The sequence below is a fragment of the Cygnus olor genome, chromosome 2 (genome assembly GCF_009769625.2).
Source record: "Cygnus olor isolate bCygOlo1 chromosome 2, bCygOlo1.pri.v2, whole genome shotgun sequence".
NCBI classification, from domain to species: domain Eukaryota; kingdom Metazoa; phylum Chordata; class Aves; order Anseriformes; family Anatidae; genus Cygnus; species Cygnus olor.
In genome coordinates this window covers 135,289,890-135,305,528 of record NC_049170.1, presented here as the reverse complement: position 1 = coordinate 135,305,528, position 15,639 = coordinate 135,289,890, and the positions used below count along the sequence as shown (strand labels likewise).

At 42.4% G+C, this 15,639-nt stretch overlaps 1 protein-coding gene across 2 annotated transcripts in view; it reads left to right on the top strand.

Annotated features, from left to right (window-relative positions):
• Positions 1-4,559: 4,559 nt before the first annotated feature.
• The window catches only part of RUNX1T1 (RUNX1 partner transcriptional co-repressor 1), a 112,453-nt gene continuing 101,373 nt past the window's right edge, over positions 4,560-15,639 (top strand). The window contains exon 1 of one of the 2 annotated variants that reach the window (XM_040546451.1): positions 4,560-5,163. In XM_040546451.1, the coding sequence (XP_040402385.1) occupies positions 5,136-5,163 (28 nt within the window). In that variant the 5' untranslated portion in view covers positions 4,560-5,135. The remainder of the gene's footprint in view (positions 5,164-15,639) is intronic. The other variant, XM_040546450.1, reaches the window with a different exon arrangement.

Below are 15,639 nucleotides of genomic sequence, written 5' to 3'. Positions count from 1 at the left end.
GGCTGCCCAGCAGGTGGGAAGTTAAGGAACTGGATGCATGTGCGTTAGGGCAATGGTTTTCCTGGTTCGGTGAGGTACCCTGTGTGAGTGTGTGCATGTGCTGCGTGGCAGTTAATACAGCACTTACTGCTTCCAGGAACCTCAACAGCAAAATGTTTCCTGCTCTTTGGCACTGATGGAAAATGGAATTCATTCTTTTCATTTTGGTGTTTTTGCGTTTGTTACAGAAGAAGCTCTGAGCCTGCATTATTCCAATACAACCTATCATTTTGTTTTCAGCAGAGAAAAAAAAATCTCAGCACTAAAAATAAATATTTTCTATTTTAAAATACATTTAAGATTAAATATTCATGTAATAAATATTTAACATATATTTATTTGTATAAATAAATCATATGAAACAGATTAAGACAAGATAAGCTTTTTGCGTCTGTGAAAGTTTTCAAAATATTTTTCTCCCTCTTTTTGTTGATGCTGCTATATTTAACCAGTAGATTTTTTTCTTGTGAAAAAGATTTTTTTTTAAATAAGGAGCCATATTTTCCCAAAAATAAGTGACTGTTGTGACAAAGCTGGCATTCCTGCAAATGACCATCAATATATAAATTTTGCTTATGTGATCTTTTGCTTATGTGATCCAAAATAACCCAGCTTTTCTTTCTCTGTCACAGTGCATATATACTTGTGCAAAGTACTTCAGTATGGCATGACAGTAAAGGGTTTTTAGGAGTTCTGACAATGTCAAAAGGTAAAGAAGAATGCAAAAAATGTCCTTAGCATAGAATTTAATTAAGGAATTCCCCAAATAAATATACATGAAGCAAGGCTAAAATCTATCACATTAGACAAGGAGAAGACATCAAAATATACATCAGCGTGGAGCTTGCAAACTCCTGAAAGTAGATAGCCTCTTTCTTTTGATTTGGGAGGAACTTAATATGTTTTCATCACGACCAAAAGCAGAGGGTAAACAATAGCATGAAGGGAGACAAGCAGGTGATATGGCAGCTCTTGCAGCATGTACATCACCTAGTGGACATGCTTTGCATACTAAAGGGTGGATCTATCCCGCTGCTGCACGTTTTCTGCTCCTCTTATCAAACGCTCATCCTGATGCACAGGGTAAAGGCAGGATTTAGCCTGTACCCTGGCCAAACCATGAAGGATTTCCAAAGAAAGTATCTGTTAACATTGATGCTCATCGTGCAGCTGCCTCCTTCCCGCTGCAGTCCTCTGGAGCGTGCGACCTGCAAGAGGTGCGCAACCAGCAGGAGATGAAAACAAATTGTGGCCCATGCTAACATGTAAAATACACTTGTAAATTCAAGGGAAAGGCATGGGTAAGGGGAAGGCTTATAAATTAAAGCCGCCAGAGATCCAGCTTAACATTGTATCTGACTATTTAATTTTATATGAACGTTTATTGTGCCACTCAGTCAAAATGAGTGCTTGTCAAACGAGGGCTGCAGCAGCCACAATCCATCCACTATACATACTCTAAGGACTAATCCAGCCCCAAATGAAACAAACAGGGAGATTCTCATGTGCTTCCTGGAGGATGAAAGAGAGCCTTTCAGGAATGGAAGTTGCTTAATGGAAAGACATCACTAGCAAAACAGGCGTGGACTTCCAGTCTGCACAGTTTGAGTGGAAAAGTGTTTGAGCAGATTCTGGACGGGGACGTGTGACAATGTTTGACACTCGGAGTTGCAAGGCAGTGACAATTAGAAGGGACATACTTGTCTCTATTTTTAAACAGCGGTGAGGTGAGTTGATATAGAAATTCTGTTCCAAGAATTTCAGTGCAGATGACTGCCCATAATATAATTATTCACAGCAAAGAGCAAGCCATGCTTCAGCTCTGAACATTTGATCCGTCTATGTACAATCAAAATACAGTCAGATTTGGACAGCCTAGCAGGATATTTCTGACTTCCATGTGCAACTATACTTCTACCAGCCTTTCTCTCACACAATGTCACACAGCGATACACAGTGTAAATCCTTCATATGTCAAATCAGACATGGCAGCTACAGTCTGCAGAAAAAATCTGCAGGGTGTAAAGTTACCAAGTATTTGTGAGGTCTACTGTGAGGCTGCATTTTTTTTCTTCCTGAAACATGAATTCATCTTTCAAAGAACATGTTTATTTTTCCTTTTTCACTAAAACATATCTACTTTCTCCAGGAAATAAATAGAGAGAAGAAAAAGGTATGGGTAAGAGAAGTTTGCAATAAGCCAGGCTTCAGTCATCAGCTTTGGAATATAATGACAATATTTGACAGTTACGATCTTTTATGATTTAGGAATCGTGTCAATTTATTCTCCCAGCGTGTCTGGGGGAAGTATAGTTACCATGAGGGAGTCTGTATTTACCACTCTCTGCTACATTTTGCTATCTGAGCGGGCTTTGTCCTTACTTGGCACAATGGGAAATGCTGTGCCATACGAGCCAGGGCTGGTGTTTTAATAGGTAATTCCTGTATTATTCTCATTATGGAAAGAGAAAACAAAAGTATGTAAACTTTAGTCAATTTGTAAGTGGATATTTAATAGCTGATAGCTCAGACTAGAGTTTCCAGAGTTTCTAAATGATCTTCCTTCCCTATTTTGGAAGATAATACCTAGAAAGTCAATTGATCTTTCAGACTAAAGGTACAAGCCAGAGGAAAGTGCTGTTTGTTTTTTTCCCCCCCCCTTTTTTTTTCTTTTCTTTTTCTTTATGCTAAAAATTAGGACTCAGTATTCAATCCCTGACACTTCAACAAAAAGTGCTCTGTGACCATTGGCAAATCTCTTATTAATTTTTCAGCTTACATATTCAACAATGGGGATGAAATTATCATACCACAAAGATCTGCAGGCTCAACTAAAGTTTCTAGATCTGCAGCACACAAAGGTAGTCCTGGAAAAGGTGCTGTTTTTAGATTATTTTAAAATATTTGAAAATACTTTTTAAAGATTGTCCAATTATTTTGGCCTTGAAATAGACTGCTGTAAAACAGTTAGCTTTTAAATCAAAAATCAATGCCAGGCTTGTGGCTTCTCACCATTTTTGTAAATTGAAATCACTGTAGAACAAAACATGTCCCAATTTATGCTCCACTGAGCTGAATTTACTTCAAGGTAAACTTGACCCCTTATTACTCTATGCCAATCTGTTCATTAGAGCTCTGTGTAGATATCTGTAGAAAAGGTAGATTTATCCAGATCATAAAACTTATTTTAAACATATTTTCAGAGTCAACCAAATTTTCAAAGCCCGTCACAGAGGTGGATAAATGATGCTCATAAATGTCCTTTCCAGGAACGTGTATGTGGCCTGTCGTAAATGCATGTAAAGTTACTTTGCATTCAATAGGTCTATTTAAGTGCTTAAAATTAGGCACTTGCAAATTTGCAAGATCAGACCTATAGCATATGTGTGTGTGTGTGTGCGCATGCACACGTACGTACAGTAATAAACAATGCAGGCTGATGAGAAGTTTATTATACGCTAATGCTTTTACCTAACATTTGCCATTTGAAAAAAAAAAAAAAAAAAAAAAAAAAAAGCTAAATGCCCAGGCAGTTCTGACAGATCCAATCAATTATCTGCACCCTGGAAAAAAAAAAAAAAAAAAAAAAAAAAAAAAAACACCACTTTTTTTCCTCTCTGTATGAAGTTGATGTGCTTTTCCACGGAGATGCTTTCTTCATACAGTGTCAACATGACAGCAAAATACCAGCTCACCGTACGTTGCATCACTGACAATAATATTCTCCGAGAGACATAGAAGCGAATAACTGATGAATCAGAAAATATATGGATGCCTGCTGAAATGATTATGTAATGAAACACAAAGTCAAATGGTAGCACTCTTCTATTAATTGTAGATGATAGTAATTAATTTCCACTGCAGTTGTGATCGCGTTTCTGCGTTTAGAAGAATCCAGAATCCCCTTCCAGGAAAGTGTGAAATTGCATCTGGGTTCTGCAAGCCATGAAAGACTATAAATTTCTTTTAAAAAGAGAGGGAGAGGGAGAGAGAGAGAGAGAGGAAGGCCTTCCTCGATACTGTACTTTATAAAGAACGAAAAACAAAGGGAAAAAGAAAATGATAATTGTTTTCTCTAAGGCTATTATCTAATGCGAAAGCAAACAGTCTGACTGGAAATCAGCTAACAGAAGGGGATTAGAGAGTAGATCTGAGAGTGGCTTGATTTCTAGCGCTGCTGTCTCTTCACACAGTGATGAGACACAGGCAGAGCAGCCAGGAGCTCTCCAGATGGCTAGAGAAAGTGTTTGTCTTGGGTTACTGCAGGGCAGTCTGGACTCTTAAAGCCGGGGAAGCATCATTAGGGAGCAAGTTAGATGTCCACCCGGTAAAAGCGAGCGAGAGAAAGAAAGAGCAGGCAGGCTGCCCGAGAGGGACCGCGCTCGCCTATTGTTAACATATACTTGACCCCCACTAACCTCCTCACGACACAGATGTCTCCTACCTCTATCACCTCCCACTGCTTTAAGCCCTCCCCCCCTGCACCTGGGTAGCGGGGCCGGGCCGGCTGCCGGCAGTATGCTGCCTGCCTCGCGAGGTGCCTGCTAGTGGGGGAGCCGGGCGCGGAGCATCCTCGGGCGGCTCGGCACGGCTCGGCTCGGCTCGGCACGGCACCGGCTCGGCACCGCCCGGGGCAGAGCTATGCGTCGGCTGCCCAGGGCCAGGCAGAGCCCCCGCCACTGACAGCGGCCGCTCCCTGCGCTCCACATCACGGCTGGCTGCGGAGGAGGAGGAGGAGGAGGAGGAGGAGGAGGAGAAGGACAAGGACCTGGGCTTTCGCTATCGCGGCTTGGAGACTTGATTTTTTGGTTCTCGTGCTTTCCCTTGGAACCAGTAGGCTCTCTCTCGAGCTGATCCTCCTTTAAAAAAAAAAAAAAAAGAAGCGAGAGAGAGAGAGGGAGGAGGGGGGAAGAGCAGCTGGAGTTTCTCCTCAGCTCGTTTTGACTTTTGTGGACGTGGATCATCTGGACTGGGCAGGGAAGCCGCGCCGCGCTGCTCTCCCCTTTCCCACCCCCTCGCCCCTCCAGCAGCCGGGGCTGCCGGCTCTCCCCCGAGCAGGACGGGAACTTTTATTTGCAGCTCGCAGCCCGTGGCGAATGGTGGGAATCTCCGGTCCTCTGCAGTGTGAGTACGGGGCGCGGGGCTGGGGCTGGGGCTGGGGCTGGGGCTGGGGCTGGGGGGGGAAGACACCCGAACCCCTCTTTTCTTCCCCTTTTCCCTTACCCCTAGGGCTGCTCGGGGCTGTGACTAACCCGGACGGGCCGGGGCTGCCGACGGGCCGGGCACGGCTAGCTCTGCATGCAGCTTCCCATCCGCTCTCCCCCCGCTCGCCACCTCGCACCCCGGATCTCTCAAAAGCCCAGGAAGCGAAGCACCCGCTCCTGCAAGAAAACAGCCCTCTGAAGCACGCAGCGTTGGGTTTCTGTCTCGATTTAGGACTCGTCTTTTTTCCTTTTATTTTTTTTCCTGCCTTCCCTCTCTCCAGATCACTGAGCTAGCCGATGTGAACCGGAGTGCCTAAAATATTTCTGGTGGGGTTTTGCTGTTGTTGTTCCATTCTAATCACGGGATTATGTAGCACTGGCAACATCACTTCAGGCTATTTTGCAAGAAATATTTCGGGCTGTGCATGCCGCCTTTAATTGCACACCGATTTTTGGAAGTTATCTCGCTTCCCCAAACGACAGGGTAGCGCTAGGGATTGCATTTCCAAAACTGCAATACAATGTGAATGTGGCATCTCCTCTGTCTGAGCTGGAGGGTCTGATTCCATACGTTGGTAAAACACTATCGATAGGGGGGCTGAAGGACGAAAACCATCCTCCCGGCCACGCAGATGAGCCTGGGACTTTTGGGCGACTTGGAACCCTTTTGTTAGTGCCAAAGTTAGGAGGCTGGGCACACCGGGGCTAGCGGAGAGAAGGGACTTGTGACCCTAGCCGGGGCACCCGCGTGGGACTTGTAGGCGAGCAGAAGCGGTCGGATTGTCATTGCCCTTTGCTCCTGCAGAGCGTTAGAGAGAAACTGAAAGTAGGCAGCCGGACAGGGGGGAGAAGGGGCCGGGGCTGCCCCGGCCGGGAGCTCGGCGCCGGCTTTGGCCGCTCCAGCAGCCGGCGGTGCCCGGGGCCGCGGCAGGCGCTGCCCGCCTGGGTGGAGGCGTCTCTTGGAGCCTGCTGCTGGCGGGGAGCTGGCCGGGGCTGCCCCTTCTGCTCGGGCTGCGATCCGCAGAGCCACAGAAAGCAAAACCCGTCCTAAAAAGAGCCGCGCAACTTTGCCGCTGCCGGCCGCGGCTGGGCTGGAAGCGGCTCGGTGCGCCCGGGCTGTGCGGCACGCCTTGTCCCCGAGTTAGCCTCCGCAGAGCAAAGAGTACGGCAGGCCGCCCTCGGTGGCAGGCATGGCACGGGGTGAAGGTGGGTGCTCACCCCTAAAGCCACAGGGAGCGCCGCGCCGGCCGCCCCAGCACGGCCAGCGCCGCCCGTCCGGCCCCCGACTGCCTAAAGGGACCCTTCGGAGGCTTGGGAAGGCACAGCCGAGGGCTTGCTCCGGCAAATATTCCTGGGCTTAACGTAACTCTGACCCCTTTAACTTTTAACATCGCTTCCCCTAATTAATCTGTTCAGGCCCCAGACTTAAATGGCTGTCCACAGCTGCTGCAAATTGATTTATCCCCTGATGGTGGTCTGAGTTGCTGACCAAAGCAGGATTTTTTTTATTTTTTTTTCTCCTCCCCATTTTTGGTCTACTAATCTGTTTTGACTTATTTTCAACTTAGAGTAATACTTGCATGCTTTTTGAGGGACTCAGAAAATATTTTCTTTTGACATGTAGCTAGAATTATTGTATTTGTAAACACAGTATGGTAGGGCTAAGGGTGAATATAATTTATTTAATTATACCCTTGTAGCCTTACATTTCCTCTGTTTCTGCATCCTGACAGATGCGATGGGAAGTTTAAATAAGCAACTTTGTTAAGTGTAGTTTGAGGCAAGACATGAAAGGCGTTAGATTTGAATTCTATTGTCCAGGTTTTCTGCTCTGCTCTTCTGATAACAGTTTCAGTGACTTTGGGCAACTGAGCAGATTGAAACCAGTTTCTAATGGTTGTTAACGCTGATGCTTGACCTTTCCATGAGAAGTCTGAAAACCTCATTCAGTTTATTCTGGGCTGATTTCCTTAGGAAATCCAATATGATCAGGGAATTTCCTTCAGCACAGTCAAATGCGAAGAAAGTTAGTCTATCTTGTTTACACGGTCTGGTTTTAGCGGTAGGTGTTTCTGGGGCTCCCCTTCAATCGACAAAAATACTAGGAAAAGGATCTGAATATGGCTTATTCATAACCATGCAGTCTGTGAAAACACGAAGTTGGCAAAGGCTTCATTAGTTGCGAGATACACCGCAGGCTCGCTGTCAAGGTTTTCAGTTAGGAGGCTGCGGTGTATTTGATAACTGACAACTTTTTGCAGGTCAGTTATATCATATCTGAACTCGCAGTGTAATTGCTGCTACTTTCAATTCCTGCATCGCTTTTCCTTTCCGTCACGGAAATCTCAAATCACGCCCCAGGGTGAAGAAAAACCCCAAGCCCCACCAAAAACCCACCCCACCCGTAAGCCCGCAGATGCTCGGGCGAGCTGAAGCCAGGCCAGGCGTAGGGGAGATAGCGGCAAGACGTCGGCCCTGCATCGCAGGACGGTGGGAGCGGGCTGGAGGAGACAAGAACCATTCTGTTTGTAATGGAATGCAGACAGCAGTGTTAGGTCACTGCTTCCTGGCAACTGCTGCACAAGTTGTTTTTCTTCAAAGGCTTTGAGCTTTTAAATAGTTTCCAAAATCTTTTCAAGTAAAACATTGCCTTCTACCATTTCTGACCACCTTAACGTTAACTCGTTTCTTGCCTAAATAATGGACCAGTAAAACATCACACGGCATCTCATCTGTATATGCTTAACACTATGTATGCCTGTGCGCACATGGAGTTTTATGCTAGAAGTATTGTTTATAGAATAAAGGGGAGAAAAATAGCTCCACCTGGAGTGCTGGCCAGTGGCTAGTCAGTTCAGGACATTCTTCCCTGTCAAATCCTGTTTCTCACTTCTCTGAAATGAACTTCAGACGACAGGCATTGAATGTGAAGCTCACTTCATTGAGGTACCGTGCAGCCTGCAAACCCCTCATTGCCAGACACTTTGGATGAAATAGGCATCTGCAGTATTTGCATTGGGGGTGATCGGAGAAAGGGCTTGCAATTGTCATTTTCATCTTTCAAATCCACTTGCCACAGTCCATTACTGTTAAATCTTTAGCTAATTGAATAAGGATATTAGTATGTTGCTATTGCAGGAGCTTCAGATTTGTTAGATTGGGGGGGAGATCATGTTCTTTGTTCTGCAGAAACTTAAGTTGTCGTGCAGAGATCAAGAAGCCTTATCAGCTGAAATAAAACGTGAACTCGGTGTTGTAAAGAGGTTATTTTTCATGGTTTGTCTGAAGAACTGCAAAAAGAAATTATTTTAAATCAAAATGAATTTAAAAACTTTGAGCCACGTACTTAGTAGCAGCCTGCTGTATTTCATACAGCTTTTAATAGCAACCTAGAATATTTATACAAGTTTATACTGATGCTTAATTTAGTGTAAGGACTGGGAGTGTAAATTCTTAAAACATTGGCTTCCAGATTTCATTTCCTTCACCTTCTTTCACATGAAAGATCTAAAAGAGTTAAATGCTGAAGTTTTAATGGAAAGGGACTTGTTTTTCCACATAAATGTTACTTCTTCATAGAACTGCTTTAAAATTGCAGTTATTTTTTTCTTGTTTACTGTAAACTTGATTAGCTTAATAAATGGTAGCATAAATACATCAAGAAGTAGTATATTCTGTGGTTTCATGGGTAAAGAAAAATGATCAGCAGATGTAAAAATCAAAGTCAAAATATCCTGCCCTTTCAAAAGGCTTTTTATTTTTTTCTTCAAAATATTTTCATCTGAAAGACATTGACTTCCATCTTCCTTTTTTTCTTTTTTTTTTCCTGCCATTGATATGAAAGTTTCCAAATAACGTTTAAAGAACAGTGGACGTTTTATTAAAGTAAACATTAGTTCAGTATAATGGAGGTAATTGTAAGTGATAAGAGCAGAGCAGGTTATCTGTGTGTTGTTTAAACAGAAGGAGCTATTTTGCACCATTTCCAGTAGCCATCTGTAGAGGAGAAGGGTTTGCACCTGTCTGTCCACACTAATTATAGATTAGGTCCAAAGAAATGAAATTCGAGTAGGCTTTCTCTTAATGAAATCCATAGTGATTTTATTGTAAATGTGTTTTGTGTACAGACGGTGATGGTTGGGCTGTGAGTAAAATAAATTGCTGTATGGCTGTCATGTACTTGTAGTTGTAAAACAGGATACTGCTGCATTAACAAAGGTGCTGAATAAAAATGCAGTGCTCCATTTATGTCCTAGGCTTCAATTGTGGTTTTTGCTAGGTTTAGCCAAAAAGGTTCACTTTAAGCCCAGTGTTTTAGGGGTATGTTTCAGGGTCAACTTCTCAGTTACCATCACTTTCACATCAATGTCCTGGCACATAGGTGGTCCTTTGGCTGAAATATACGGGGTAGAAACGGTTTCATGTTAAATATGTACACACATGCACACGGAGTGTGTCAGAAATACTTTCCTATCGTTCAGTGTTATATTGCTGAAACAAAGTGGAAAGAGTGAGAAATGCATTCTGCAGTAAAAGGTCACATGAATTTCTACCACATCTGTTTATAGTAATTATGAACATAATTAACATAAGAATTACAAGTGAAGTAATGACAAGCTGAGCTATGAGATATTATGCCATAATGGTCATATGTTGGAATTCTCACATTATAGCACACTAGAATTCACATATTCAATGCAAGAAAGAAAATGTTAGATTTTTATCTATTTTAATGCTTCAAAACTTATCTGCCTGGGGCAGATGGACTTTACGCTTTATAGGAAGGTAACCCATTATTAAGAGAGAGTCAGTTGAAATTAAGATTTCTAGCCTACAGCTTGGACTTTGAGACAGCTGTGCTTATGGAACGCCACTTCTGTTACACATTTGTAGTCTGATTGTATTTATTTTATTACCACACATTGCTTTATTTTTAAATGTGAGTGTTTTCGCAGCAAACAGTTTACATTAGAAAGGATCCTGGATTAGTTTTTCGTTAGAGAATTGTGACTACAGTAGTAAAATTGCCTGGTGGGGTGGCCAACATAGATATAAGACACATATTGTGGCTCAGGAAGATGAGAATTTGATGGATCCTAAATTAGTTCATGGCAGAGAGAGAGAGAGAGAGAGTGAGGAAAAAAATCCTTAACGTCTTTAGAATAAGAAGAGCAATCTCTCATTTGTACACAATATTTTGAAAGAACACATGCATAGAGGAAGCTCTGTGGTACTTTGCAAGTTGAATTAATTTAAGTCACTTTTCTCTGGAAATGCATCGGACATATCATTAAGTGTAAGGGCTAAGGTTTCACATGAGTTGACTAACTTTTGTAATATGACCTGTCTGATTACCTCTAAATACGGTTGTCACACAACTGACAACTGGAGGAAGTTGAGCAAAAAGTGGCCCTTCTTAAGGGTAAAAATAGTGGCTGAGGAATGCTTGTAGTAAATTTTACATATAAAAATCAATTTATCTTTAAAGGAAAATCAAATTCCTGGTTTTATGATATGAAAATTTAACAAATTGCTGTCTTTCTAAGGCTAAACATATAGAGTGCCTTATGAAGAATAAAAAAATTACCTTGTGCAATGTCTCAGTGATACCAAGAGGTTTTCGCATTATTGGATTAGTGGAGGATTTGTGACAGACCCCTTTTTATCTGACATTCATTGCAGTGACATGATTTTCACACACATGCCCTTCCCCCACCTAGGTTCTGGTTTTCACTTTGTATTATGTGTCAAATTCCCTTTATTTCTTTTCTTGTGGAAAAACTGCTATCTTGGCTGAGTGATTTTGGAAGGAGTTCTGCACTGAACAATGCTTGTTTCACTCCAGTGTGCTGTCATTGTCCTCATTGCAGCCTTCAAGTTGCTTTTCCACAGACGTGTAAGGGATATGCATTCCTTTAACTGATTTAACTGATAAATGTCAATTCTTAGGGGGGAACATTTAAAACTTTAAAACCTGAAAGTGAAGAGTTAGTTGAGCAACTAACACTGTTTTTGTACAGTGACTCTACTGGTTGGCTGTGCCCTTGTTTGGCAGGCCAGGCTGTTTCTCCCTTCTCATTACCTCACGATAACACCGAGTTATGATGAATCCAGTCAACATAAATCACACACTTATGTTTTCTCAGTATCTCAGCTGCTGGCTGTAGGACCTGCTCTGGTCTATCATTCATCCTCAGGTGGATGACGGTGACCTGTGGCCAGGCGGGGCTGCTGTTGGGACTCTACTGCCAGGCCAAGGGGCTTGTGGTGGCTGCTTGGCCAAAGTGGGACTGGGCAGCACTCCTGGCTGGATGCACCTGTCTTCTGTCACCCATGACGTAGGCTGAAGGGCATCGTGGGGGCATTGTTTTGGTGGGGATCAAGCTGCCTTCAGCTGGGGAGCCCCTGTGCTGCACGTCCCAGGGGGTCTGGCAGGGCCTTTGTCCCGGAGAGTTTCAGGAGCGGAGGTGGGCCGGTGGCTGCCCAAAGCAAGGGAGAAAAAAGAGTAAAGGCTGCATCCAGAGCACTGCCACCCTCTCACCTCCCCTCAGGCCAGGGGCTGCCAAGCCATGCCCCCTGGGGCTGGTGTGTGGCTCCTGCTCCCTGACACCCACCATGCCTCCACCTGGGCCGCACTGATAATGCACTCTTCCTGATAGACACTGCTGGCCTGCTCCCCCCTGCCTCGCAGGGACACTGGGACACAGCAAGCCACCACCCGTCACTGATAAGCTGTAACGGGCACTTAACACGCACAAAGCCTGGTCCACGCTGCTGCTTCCATCCTTCCCTCCATCCTTCCCTGCCACAGGATTGCAGTTGCCACTCCCGGCCATGGGACTCCCCTGGCTCCGCAGCCCCTGGTACGAGCAAGGAGAAGGGAGGGAGGCCGTGCACGGGGAACCAAAGCTCAGTGACAGGCATGGCTTTACAAACAGTAGACTGAGGGGGAAAGTGGCTTGCATGGGTGTTTTATCGGACAGGGAGACCCCAGCTCCAGCCCCAAGTGCTGTTGGATGGTTTGGTGGTGGCAGCTGGGGTCAAGATGAACCGTGGCATCCCTCTGGCATGAAATTACACTGCTGGGTTTGGTATGTTTGTTTGTTTTACCACAAGCGTGGCTTTCCTCAGAGGGAGGATGCTGACAGGAGCTTGCTGTCACGCCTGTGTGTGTAATCACGGTGTAAATATCTGGGTTGCTTCAGCGGGAACTCCTCAACTTTCAAAATGCGGCAGGCGTAGAAAATGTGTTTTTTTTTTACTTCTTTTTTTCCTTTAGACTTTGACGGTGCATGATTTTTCAATTCTCGCCAACCATTAAAACAACTTGCATGCTAAGTGTGTGCGTGCATATTGTTTTAGCAAATGGCTTTATCAGCAATTATTTCTTAAAGCAACATCAAGCAATTAGCTTTAAAATATATTCAGAAGTTTGAAATGTTTATATTACTGTTGCACTTTGTCAAGTGTTTGTGCAGATAGATATATAGATATGATCCAGTAACTAAAAGCCTAATTAAAATTTGTTTAAAGCCAGGGGGGCATGTATTCTTGTTGACTGCAGCAGATCGATAGGGTAAGACAATAGAGCCCCATTATTTTACTTCCATTGACTGAACATATTGACATTTCAGGTTTGTGATTGCCTCAGTGAGCATGATGAAACACTGAAATTCACAAACCAACTGTCTGGAGTGGCACATATATTACAGTATGTCATCTCTGCCTTCAGGATACCTTATCACTGAAGCAGAATGGTAAAGGATGGCAGCAGAGCACTTCAGAGGGGTTAGGGCTCTATCAGTTAAGAAGCTGACACGTAGCAGGTTTCAGGAGTATCTTTAATTACACCTAGAATTATGTACAAGGGAAGATGGTCCTTGTTACCTGCTGCTGCACTTCAGAGTTTACAGACTCAGAAGCAGACAGGATAACAAGGTACTTATGTTTCATATTTTATACACATGACTTTATACCTTAAACTTTTTCAGGAAGAGCCCAAGGACTGCTGATTGTGCTGTTTGTGTGTTTGCCATGTTTGTCAATGGCAGCATCTCAACCCAGCCTTGATGCTCAAGTTCCAAAGCACCTGCTAGACCTTCTCCTGTTCTGAAGATGTACAAGCAAAAAAAGAACAACTTTAAAATACATACATTTACTTTGGGTTTCTCCATCCTCAATGTGCTGTATTGACAGTGGTCAGGGGATTCAATGCAGTGAGAATATTGAGGAATAGTAAATATGCATTTTTACCTCAATATAAGCATTGTAAAAAGCAAAGTATTTATGCAATACGTGCATGTGTATACATAATGGTATATGTTAACCTATATGATATAAACACATGTATAAAGAAGGCCCAGTGGTTGCAGAACATAGAACATCCTTTATTATTTTGAAGTCTTTCAGATGTTCTTTAAAATCCAGCAGACTGTGGAATGAAACCCATCAGGGTTAGGCAGAGGTAGAGATTGAAATTAATTTAAAGCAGACAAAGAGCTAATATGAAAGAGCCACTGGTGATTTAACTCATTTTTAAGAGTAAGTGTAATGAAAATATAAAATGTATTCTGATTGTGCCATCTACTCAACAATTGTTGCCATCAAGTGGACTGCTGATGCCCTTTAAGATGGTAAAAAGAAAACTGGTCCTTTATACCATTTTCATGAAAATGTTAGGTTTCTGTTTGATCAGCAGGTGCTGTTGAGATGAAAGCCATGTGTAAATTTTCAGAAGGCCAAAAGTGTCAATTCAGAAAAGGAAAGTGATAAGAGAAAATGCAATCAGTTTTCCTGTTTTCAATTTGTGCAGGATTTGAAGAGCTGTTTTGTTAAACTGCTACATCTGCTCCAATATGAATATTGAACTACTTCCACTAAAAATAACACCCTATAATTTGGAAGCCATTGCAATCTTTTGTTAATGCAAGTGGGTTATTTAAAAAAAAAAAAATCTATTCTGAAAAATCTCCTGCCTAATGTGCATTTTTGTTTATCGGCACTTTTATCTTCAGCAGATAAAATGGCATTATGCAATTAGGACTATATCTATTTGGACTATAAAAATGGCACCGGATAGCTGAATGTCAGTATATTGGTAAAAGGATTTAACTCGTACATTTAAAATAATTTTATTAATAATCTACAATTGTATCTTAAAATGACGAGTGACTGCTTCCCCAGTGTAACAATATAGTGTCACCTACCCTTGAGTACCTTGTGGAAAGTAAGGGATGTTCAGAACATTACGGAGCATTCTTTGGCCTATTTCATTCTTGTCATATGTGTAAATCTAACTTTAGTCCTACCAAGAACATTTTGAGTTTTTTTTTTTATGAGTAACTTTTTCCACAGTAAAATAAAATGATTAAGTTAGATTGAATGCACATTTACAAAAATATTTGCTGCTGTTGAGATGTTAATCCAAGCGAGTTTTATTAACCTGGAAAGCCTTGCATTGGTAAAACAAATTTTCTATCACAGGCACCTTCAGAGAAAATAATATCATTACTTTTTAAAACAAGCAAATAAACAAAAAAACATCATCACCCTGATCTAATGAAAAGGGGAGTGGTTTGTTAATTTTATAGATAAAGATCTTAATGAGTAAGTGATAATTCACTGTTAGATCTATAGAGCCCTATGCATGTAATATGAATAAACGTGCAGAATGAACCAAGAGCTTTTTTATTTATTTCTTTATTTCATATTTAATGCAACATAGAGAATTACCTGGTTTTAATATTAGAATGGGCTTTAGTGTTGAATTCTGATCTAGAAATCAGGAACTCAGCTTTGGCAGGTGTCCCTGTGGAAAAGGGCCTTGATGATGCTTCTGTTTGGTTTTACAATTGGATTTGTAAGCTATTGTCATTGAAAGATTTTCCTCAAAGCAGTCTACAGGTCAAAAATAATTAAAATTCAATAAATTTTAAATATAGAATGGATTTTGTGTGAGATCAGTGCTTGTGAAAGGTTGTCTAGAAGTCTGTGGCATGTCTACTTGATAGTTTGTATTCCCAAACATAACTATGTGCACACACATGTGCATAAATTTATACTGAATGACAGAGGGATGATTATTTATACAGATTTTCTCCCAAACTCTATGCACTCCTGAAACATAATGAAAAGCCTCCCTCCCCAGAAGAGTGTTTACATCCTATGACAGTCACTAGATTCAAATCTTCTAAACATGAAAGTTGTTTCCTTTCCTCCAAACCTCCTTTTCCCCAACAAAGCTAACCCTGTTAAACCTCACCTTCTGTGGGACGTATACATAGTTACAGACATATGTACGAGAAGTAAATATTACAAAAAACATGGCCGATCAGGGCAAAATGTCTGTAGCCTTAAATAGCTTGTGATATCTGCCAACAGCAGAACCCACGCTAAG